Below are 10,769 nucleotides of genomic sequence, written 5' to 3' on the forward strand. Positions count from 1 at the left end.
CTGATGGTGCTGATTTCTTGCACCATCTGTCATTTTGGAAAGGAGGCCGCAGGGGAAGGACCCAAACACTGATTCCACTTGAGGAGGTAGCAGAAATAATTCAATCATTTGTTGAACATGGCTTACAGATTTCAAGTCCAAAAAGGCGAGCAGGAAACACAAATAGAAAGTCCCACACAAAATGAAGACAAAGCACAAAACACAATACACAAAGGAGCCGGCTGGTATGTGAAGAGACAGAGCAATTAAGGGAGAGCCAACAGGTGAGCAGGAGGTCAGGTGACTGGCAAAGAAAACACAAAACATGAATGGAAGAAAAGAAAAACAGTATCAGTTGTGTTTGATTCTCAAGGTCAAATTCAAACACATGACCTTTAATATCTTTTATTTCAATCGGCTTATAACGATTTTGCGGGTGTAACAAGTAATAATGAAACTTGACAGCTCGTTGCACTTTCACATTTGAGGAACCTATTGAAGATATGCTACATACTTTATGCAAATAATAAGTGTGGAGACGTTTTTTTTATTGCTTAACTCATATTTTAATCTTTGTTAAGGCTTCTGTTGCAACCTGAGCAATAATTAGTGACTGTAGTTTCAACAGCGGTCTATCTGTAACGTGCACATGTTTTTACAAACCATTCTTTGCAACACGAATAATGTGCCTTTATCTGACAACATGCTCTTACTTTGAGCTTGACAGTTCATTCTTGACAAAACAATCTGTACTCAAGGTCAACTTGTTTTATCAAATGTTCTCTTTAATGAAAATCTCATTGCATAACAGTTAACAGTTATATCAATTTAAAGCTCATAGACACAGAACATTTAGGAATTTGTATCGCACACACACATTGTATGATACATATCAAAACAAGTTTGAAAATAAGAATAGAAAAGACAATTTTGGGATAGATATAATACATTTTATTGATAGAGTCATATTTTGACAGTCAAATATTATAAAAATATAAATAGTATTAATTTTCTTTTTATAAAAATAGAGTTCAATATTTACAACTTCAGCAAGGCAAAATACCTTGTGCTGTGACTGTACATTACATTACACTTGCTTGTGCTGATCTGACTGCAAATCATTATGTGTCATTCATTGTCTTCACCAAAAGGTCACATGCTTGCCTTATTCATATTTAACAATCACAATAAGTGCAGTAAAGTTTCCCATATTCTTTCACATGACGAGCTCATATGTTCACCTCAACATCTCAGTACATCTCACTTTACACACATGCTGTACAACATTTGCGAATGACGGACGATGGAGTTGAATGACATGTGCCAAAGGATCCCGGCTCGGTTCGATCGGTGCAGCTACCGGGCAACATGACGTTGCTGCTCAGAGAGTTTTCTTTGCCACAGTCACTCAGCAGCTTTCCTGCCTGCTGTCTTGGCGTTTAGTGCACAAAGACACACCTCAAATACCATCTAGTGAGGGAGCGCTGATCTTGTATCGGCACAGCGGGCAGGTGCCAAATTGCCGCAAGACTTTTGAGGCGCACAGGTTACATAAACACTGGTGGCCGCAAGGCAAAGTGACTCTGGCCTGTTTTTCCATGCACACCACACAGTCCTTTACGCTGCCTCTACCTGCAATCAAACCAAAGGAATCACAATTACAAGACTGACATCAGGGATAGGTTCTGTCTGGTTAAAAAGGAGCAAAACACTGAGATCTGAGAACATTTGGTTGAAAGGAATCTTTCTTACCTGCTGGGAATTTCATGTCAACAAAGGAGATGCATTCATCACTGTTTTCATGGAGGCTTGAGACAGGAATCAAACTGTTGTGTTTGTCAGCATCAAGTGAGGTCAGGTATTCAGGTGCAGGACAGGACCGTCTGGTCTGAAACAGCTTCCTTTTCTTTGAGCCTGCAGCAAAGAATAATAAATAATGTTATATTTTAATAACAATTAAACATTAACTTGGCCTTGTCAAGACATGTGGAAGAAATAACAACAAGAAAAAACGATGACAAAGCAAACAATCCACCATTGTTATATAATAGTAAACATACCCAGGAGGGAAATGGCGCTTGTCTGTCCGTAGATGTCTATCATGGCCCATAGCGGCTGGCTGAGATCCACTCCTGTCAGTAGCGTGTGCTGCTTGATGTCGGGGCTTGTGACGAATACGCAGCCTCCACCGGAGAGCCAGAACTCCAGCTCTGAACCTGCTTGGCAGTGGGATTCCTGCACTGGGGCCGCCCAGTGCCCTTGGACGTTAGTGAGGTTGGGGATGGCCATGACGGGCAGGGGCAGAGATCTGTCCGAGGGCGGCACGTTGGTGAAGCCCACGCGCAGAGCTCCTGACCATCCGAACGAATCTTTCTCAACCCTCAGACGAATCCTCTCCTGGATCTTTACCGGGCGGCTGCTGAACACCAGGCCGTTCTTGAACGTGGTCCCCGTCCTCTCTGCCAGTCGACACCCGTGGCTCAGACTGACCTTGGCTCCCACAGCCAGAGGGTGGAAGGTCAAAGGACCGAGGCAGGACCGGCCACATTTGTGTGACGTCTCTGACCCAACAACTGCAAAGGAGCAAAAACACGGTTATTAATCTTGATGTGCGACCCAGGTTGGCTTATTATTGTTTGGTTATTTCCAATCATGTAGATTACATCTGCACTGTAATCACAGCTATGTGTGTGACAACAAGCTGGGGAATGTTGCAGTTTCTACCTGAATGCAGGGCAGTAAACAATAAACAATACGCTAATTCTGGATTGTAAGAAGTGAACAACAGCATGGAGGCTTTTCCTCTTAAGTGACTTTATTTGATAAAACACTTTCATAATAAAAAATAATTTCTTAACACCATGACACTGTATCTTTATCATTGAGATAACATTATGATCTCAATGCCAATATATTCTAGCAGGATGTTTGTTAATCATTCACGTTGGTTCAGTGATAAAGTTTATTCTAAATGAGATTATGAGACTATCAAATTGAAAAGAAGTAATTGTGAAAGTAACACACACATGCTTTCATGTAAGATAAAGGTGTGTCATTAATTTGAATACTTGGAGGTAAACACTGTATCCATTCCAATCATAATTCAGTTTCAATTTGACAAAGGAGGAGTATATAATTAACGCATAGAAGCAGTTTACTGCAGTAAAGCCTTTCATTCACCGCTGAGCATTTCCAGTAAATCATGTAGTTTCTAGTCATCCTTAGTATCATCTCCATTATGTCACACTTTACAGCACAGGATATAGATCCTTGATTCACACGTGTGGCTTTTTCAAGTCTTCTTCCTCGTTTCCTAGTCATCTGTTTTACAGCCTTTATCAACGTGCTCCTGTTTTGGATCTCACCTCATCCCATGTTTAACAGTAACAATCGCTTGAATGGACGAGTTGTGACTTTCAGTAGCCTCTTGAAAAAATCGGAAAATAGGGATGTTTTCATGATGCACAGATACGTATTAAATAAACCTGAACCGTGTAACTATTTTTATATTAAAGTAATATACATTTTTTGTCATACAAATAGTAATAAGAGCTATAAAGAATCATTTTCACCAACATTTGTGTCAATAACATGAATAATTGTGAATGACTTACTATGTACTTATTTTCAGTATTGGTATCTTAGTATTGTAATAAAAACTGGCTTCATATTAATTTTGACTTCTAAAATGCAACTTGACAAAGTATGTTTATAAGAGAGGATCGTATTGACATTGAAAGCAGTATTGTACATTGCATATTAAGTCACTGTAAAAAACAAGAATAAATATCTCACCAGAGGTCCCGTTGTCACTCTCGTTCACCATCTTGACAGGACTTTGCTTTGTGTCTTAGAAGATGTGCTCTTGTCTGTATCTTCGTGTAATTGTCATGAAGCGGGAGTGTTGGCTGCCTTTTAAAACGCGGCATGCAAGTCTTCAAAACACAAATATCCCCGCATCACATGGAAAGTTAAGAAGGAGGAGTCAGTGAGGAACCACAGTTTGGAAATTCACCTGCTAATGATAGCAGGACAATAAGGGCGTGCAGGACATAAACAAGTTAGGGATTTTTGTGTCTGATTAAATCAGTTTCCTTTAGTGCAGAAATACAAAAAACATCGACAACAAGATTTCCTGAACTCGTCGCTCCCATGTCAAGCAGATGTTTATATACAATAAGAAATGCACACCTTTTTATTAATACGGTGTTGCCTACATTTTATTTAGCAGATACTCTGTTGTCACTCTAATTCACCATCTTGACAGGACTTTGCTTTGTGTCTTAGAAGATGTGCTCTCGTCTGTATCTTTGTGTCATTGTCATGAAGCGGGAGTGTTGGCTGCCTTTTAAAACGCGGCATGCAAGTCTTCAAAACACAAACATCCCCTGCATCACATGGAAAGTTAAGAAGGAGGAGTCAGAGAGGAACCACAGTTTGGAAATGTACCTGCAATTTACCTGAGAAAAACAAGCTATTAATAGATTTGGAAAGAAACAAATAGCAGTTGCAATTTGTATTCCATCCCTGGTTTGATAATGTATCTAATTTTAGTGAATGGATCCTTCGTTGTTGTGTCAACAATAAAATCCAAACCCTGTTTCCAAAAAACAGTGAACAAGATGAACTTTGCCAAAAATATCATCTTTGTTTTGAAGTGGACATTCACATAATAAGCAGTACCACATTGCCTCCTAGTGGGCCTGAAATGAACTGTGTGGAGTTTATATTTTACCATGAATAAAGACAGATGTCGCCAAAGTCAAAGAAATGCCATCCAGCTGTAGAAATAGTGTCAAAGCATAAAATATCATCAAAATTAATTAATTATTTTATCCCAAATTTAAGCTGAAAAATCTAAAATGGCACTTGATCTATATTTATCATAGACACATTATCCATACATATTAATAATACAAGTGGAATATTTACACTGTGTTGTGATTTATTATAGTAGCCTCTGAACAATGTATCCTTTCATGGTATTGAATTGAATAATAAAGCATCGCAGAATTACCGCCAACACATTAGCAAAGTAATGTAATTTAAATAAATGCTTCCGTTTGTATCAAACTTCCCCTCCTTCTTCTCATACTTGTTTTGCCAATCATGTAGATTATATTTGCAAAACAATATGTGACACATGCATCCTGGACTGAAACTTGTTCACGTCTCATGAACATAGAAGCTGGCTGCACACCTGTTAACAAAATGCATTACTGGAATGCATACCTTTAACAAACAAAACCATGAGGGTCACGTTAAATAGAAGACAAACCCTGTGTTTGCATCAGAGATAATATTTGAACCCCATCGGGGAGATTGCATCTGCAAAATAATCTGTATATCAAACAGGCAAGATTCAACACTTTAATCTAAACTATCATCTTAAAAGGATTAAAGAGTAAATCAATAATCTATTTGACATAGAGTGCACAATAGCCGAGGAAATATGAGTCTTGTGCCAATTAGACCCCATCATAACATAAATATTAGGACTGCAAATGGAAATTAGTTTACAATATTGCGTAAATCATAAATTATCGCTTCTCATTCTGAGATGAATGTTTTAAATGGAAAGTGATGCCATGAGCTGTACATAAATATTCCCCCTAATGGAGTCAGTCTAGACACTGGTGGTATTGAAGGGGTGAAAAGCAATGCTGAAGATCTGGATGTGATGTGAAGTGGAACTTCTGATGAGCTCAGAATCTCCAACTGGGAAGACTGGTTGAGTTAAGACCCAAGGAGAATGTGGTGGAGGAGGATTGTGTCAATCTGAGACTGAAATAATAACTACCAGCAAAAAAGAAAAGCACAGTTTCCAAATTTGACAGCAAGCACATGATATTGTGGCAAACATCAGGTGTAACTGAAGAGTGTACTCCCTCAATGAGCTGATTGAGAAGGAAAATACATGTGAAGAATCTGGTCTTTCTGATTGAACTTTTGCTCAGTTTCATTAGTTAACTACACATTTAGTGCTGATGGTGCTGATTTCTTGCACCATCTGTCATTTTGGAAAGGAGGCCACAGGGGAAGGACCCAAACACTGATTCCACTTGAGGAGGTAGCAGAAATAATTCAATCATTTGTTGAACATGGCTTACAGATTTCAAGTCCAAAAAGGCGAGCAGGAAACACAAATAGAAAGTCCCACACAAAATGAAGACAAAGCACAAAACACAATACACAAAGGAGCCGGCTGGTATGTGAAGAGACAGAGCAACTAAGGGAGAGCCAACAGGTGAGCAGGAGGTCAGGTGACTGGCAAAGAAAACACAAAACATGAACGGAAGAAAAGAAAAACAGTATCAGTTGTGTTTGATTCTCAAGGTCAAATTCAAACACATGACCTTTAATATCTTTTATTTCAATCGGCTTATAACGATTTTGCGGGTGTAACAAGTAATAATGAAACTTGACAGCTCGTTGCACTTTCACATTTGAGGAACCTATTGAAGATATGCTACATACTTTATGCAAATAATAAGTGTGGAGACGTTTTTTTTATTGCTTAACTCATATTTTAATCTTTGTTAAGGCTTCTGTTGCAACCTGAGCAATAATTAGTGACTGTAGTTTCAACAGCGGTCTATCTGTAACGTGCACATGTTTTTACAAACCATTCTTTGCAACACGAATAATGTGCCTTTATCTGACAACATGCTCTTACTTTGAGCTTGACAGTTCATTCTTGACAAAACAATCTGTACTCAAGGTCAACTTGTTTTATCAAATGTTCTCTTTAATGAAAATCTCATTACATAGCAGTTAACAGTTATATCAATGTAAAGCTCATAGACACAGAACATTTAGGAATTTGTATCGCACACACACATTGTATGATACATATCAAAACAAGTTTGAAAATAAGAATAGAAAAGACAATTTTGGGATAGATATAATACATTTTATTGATAGAGTCATATTTTGACAATCAAATATTATAAAAATATAAATAGTATTAATTTTCTTTTTATAAAAATAGAGTTCAATATTTACAACTTCAGCAAGGCAAAATACCTTGTGCTGTGACTGTACATTACATTACAGTTGCTTGTGCTGATCTGACTGCAAATCATTATGTGTCATTCATTGTCTTCACCAAAAGGTCACATGCTTGCCTTATTCATATTTAACAATCACAATAAGTGCAGTAAAGTTTCCCACATTCTTTCACATGACGAGCTCATATGTTCACCTCAACATCTCAGTACATCTCACTTTACACACATGCTGTACAACATTTGCGAATGACGGACGATGGAGTTGAATGACATGTGCCAAAGGATCCCGGCTCGGTTCGATCGGTGCAGCTACCGGGCAACATGACGTTGCTGCTCAGAGAGTTTTCTTTGCCACAGTCACTCAGCAGCTTTCCTGCCTGCTGTCTTGGCGTTTAGTGCACAAAGACACACCTCAAATACCATCTAGTGAGGGAGCGCTGATCTTGTATCGGCACAGCGGGCAGGTGCCAAATTGCCGCAAGACTTTTGAGGCGCACAGGTTACATAAACACTGGTGGCCGCAAGGCAAAGTGACTCTGGCCTGTTTTTCCATGCACACCACACAGTCCTTTACGCTGCCTCTACCTGCAATCAAACCAAAGGAATCACAATTACAAGACTGACATCAGGGATAGGTTCTGTCTGGTTAAAAAGGAGCAAAACACTGAGATCTGGGAACATTTGGTTGAAAGGAATCTTTCTTACCTGCTGGGAATTTCATGTCAACAAAGGAGATGCATTCATCACTGTTTTCATGGAGGCTTGAGACAGGAATCAAACTGTTGTGTTTGTCAGCATCAAGTGAGGTCAGGTATTCAGGTGCAGGACAGGACCGTCTGGTTTGAAACAGCTCCCTTTTCTTTGAGCCTGCAGCAAAGAATAATAAATAATGTTATATTTTAATAACAATTAAACATTAACTTGGCCTTGTCAAGACATGTGGAAGAAATAAGAACAAGAAAAAACGATGGCAAAGCAAACAATCCACCATTGTTATATAATAGTAAACATACCCAGGAGGGAAATGGCGCTTGTCTGTCCGTAGATGTCTATCATGGCCCATAGCGGCTGGCTGAGATCCACTCCTGTCAGTACCGTGTGCTGCTTGATGTCGGGGCTTGTGACGAATACGCAGCCTCTACCGGAGAGCCAGAACTCCAGCTCTGAACCTGCTTGGCAGTGGGATTCCTGCACTGGGGCCGCCCAGTGCCCTTGGACGTTAGTGAGGTTGGGGATGGCCATGACGGGCAGGGGCAGAGATCTGTCCGAGGGCGGCACGTTGGTGAAGCCCACGCGCAGAGCTCCTGACCATCCGAACGAATCTTTCTCAACCCTCAGACGAATCCTCTCCTGGATCTTTACCGGGCGGCTGCTGAACACCAGGCCGTTCTTGAACGTGGTCCCCGTCCTCTCTGCCAGTCGACACCCGTGGCTCAGACTGACCTTGGCTCCCACAGCCAGAGGGTGGAAGGTCAAAGGACCGAGGCAGGACCGGCCACATTTGTGTGACGTCTCTGACCCAACAACTGCAAAGGAGCAAAAACACGGTTATTAATCTTGATGTGCGACCCAGGTTGGCTTATTATTGTTTGGTTATTTCCAATCATGTAGATTACATCTGCACTGTAATCACAGCTATGTGTGTGACAACAAGCTGGGGAATGTTGCAGTTTCTACCTGAATGCAGGGCAGTAAACAATAAACAATACGCTAATTCTGGATTGTAAGAAGTGAACAACAGCATGGAGGCTTTTCCTCTTAAGTGACTTTATTTGATAAAACACTTTCATAATAAAAAATAATTTCTTAACACCATGACACTGTATCTTTATCATTGAGATAACATTATGATCTCAATGCCAATATATTCTAACAGGATGTTTGTTAATCATTCACGTTGGTTCAGTGATAAAGTTTATTCTAAATGAGATTATGAGACTATCAAATTGAAAAGAAGTAATTGTGAAAGTAACACACACATGCTTTCATGTAAGATAAAGGTGTGTCATTAATTTGAATACTTGGAGGTAAACACTGTATCCATTCCAATCATAATTCAGTTTCAATTTGACAAAGGAGGAGTATATAATTAACGCATAGAAGCAGTTTACTGCAGTAAAGCCTTTCATTCACCGCTGAGCATTTCCAGTAAATCATGTATTTTCTAGTCATCCTTAGTATCATCTCCATTATGTCACACTTTACAGCACAGGATATAGATCCTTGATTCACACGTGTGGCTTTTTCAAGTCTTCTTCCTCGTTTCCTAGTCATCTGTTTTACAGCCTTTATCAACGTGCTCCTGTTTTGGATCTCACCTCATCCCATGTTTAACAGTAACAATCGCTTGAATGGACGAGTTGTGACTTTCAGTAGCCTCTTGAAAAAATCGGAAAATAGGGATGTTTTCATGATGCACAGATACGTATTAAGTGTTGGCTGCCTTTTAAAACGCGGCATGCAAGTCTTCAAAACACAAATATCCCCGCATCACATGGAAAGTTAAGAAGGAGGAGTCAGTGAGGAACCACAGTTTGGAAATTCACCTGCTAATGATAGCAGGACAATAAGGGCGTGCAGGACATAAACAAGTTAGGGATTTTTGTGTCTGATTAAATCAGTTTCCTTTAGTGCAGAAATACAAAAAACATCGACAACAAGATTTCCTGAACTCGTCGCTCCCATGTCAAGCAGATGTTTATATACAATAAGAAATGCACACCTTTTTATTAATACGGTGTTGCCTACATTTTATTTAGCAGATACTCTGTTGTCACTCTCATTCACCATCTTGACAGGACTTTGCTTTGTGTCTTAGAAGATGTGCTCTCGTCTCTATCTTTGTGTCATTGTCATGAAGCGGGAGTGTTGGCTGCCTTTTAAAACGCGGCATGCAAGTCTTCAAAACACAAACATCCCTGCATCACATGGAAAGTTAAGAAGGAGGAGTCAGAGAGGAACCACAGTTTGGAAATGTACCTGCAATTTACCTGAGAAAAACAAGCTATTAATAGATTTGGAAAGAAACAAATAGCAGTTGCAATTTGTATTCCATCCCTGGTTTGATAATGTATCTAATTTTAGTGAATGGATCCTTCGTTGTTGTGTCAACAATAAAATCCAAACCCTGTTTCCAAAAAACAGTGAACAAGATGAACTTTGCCAAAAATATCATCTTTGTTTTGAAGTGGACATTCACATAATAAGCAGTACCACACTGCCTCCTAGTGGGCCTGAAATGAACTGTGTGGAGTTTATATTTTACCATGAATAAAGACAGATGTCGCCAAAGTCAAAGAAATGCCATCCAGCTGTAGAAATAGTGTCAAAGCATAAAATATCATCAAAATTACACTCAAAATGTGATTTTATCCCAAATTTAAGCTGAAAAATCTAAAATGGCACTTAATCTATATTTATCATAGACACATTATCCATACATATTAATAATACAAGTGGAATATTTACACTGTGTTGTGATTTATTATAGTAGCCTCTGAACAATGTATCCTTTCATGGTATTGAATTGAATAATAAAGCATCGCAGAATTACCGCCAACACATTAGCAAAGTAATGTAATTTAAATAAATGCTTCCGTTTGTATCAAACTTCCCCTCCTTCTTCTCATACTTGTTTTGCCAATCATGTAGATTATATTTGCAAAACAATATGTGACACATGCATCCTGGACTGAAACTTGTTTACGTCTCATGAACATAGAAGCTGGCTGCGCACCTGTTAACAAAATGCATTACTGGAATGCATACCTTTAACAAACA

At 39.2% G+C, this 10,769-nt stretch overlaps 2 protein-coding genes across 2 annotated transcripts; both read right to left on the bottom strand.

Annotated features, from left to right (window-relative positions):
- Positions 1-1,281: 1,281 nt before the first annotated feature.
- Positions 1,282-3,805, bottom strand: LOC306740661 (E3 ubiquitin-protein ligase NEURL3-like; the record flags this gene model as incomplete). The annotated part of the gene is made up of 4 exons (XM_079222890.1): positions 1,282-1,611; positions 1,732-1,893; positions 2,040-2,552; positions 3,775-3,805. The coding sequence occupies 4 exons, from the start codon at positions 3,803-3,805 to the stop codon at positions 1,439-1,441; spliced, it is 879 nt and encodes a 292-aa protein (XP_079079016.1). The 3' UTR covers positions 1,282-1,438.
- Positions 3,806-6,922: 3,117 nt separating this feature from the next.
- Positions 6,923-9,779, bottom strand: LOC306740662 (E3 ubiquitin-protein ligase NEURL3-like; the record flags this gene model as incomplete). Its single annotated transcript, XM_079222891.1, has 4 exons — positions 6,923-7,574; positions 7,695-7,856; positions 8,003-8,515; positions 9,767-9,779. The coding sequence occupies 4 exons, from the start codon at positions 9,777-9,779 to the stop codon at positions 7,402-7,404; spliced, it is 861 nt and encodes a 286-aa protein (XP_079079017.1). The 3' UTR covers positions 6,923-7,401.
- Between the last annotated feature and the right edge of the window lie 990 nt (positions 9,780-10,769).

Source organism: Taurulus bubalis, assembly GCF_910589615.1.
Source record: "Taurulus bubalis genome assembly, chromosome: 8".
NCBI lineage: Eukaryota > Metazoa > Chordata > Actinopteri > Perciformes > Cottidae > Taurulus > Taurulus bubalis.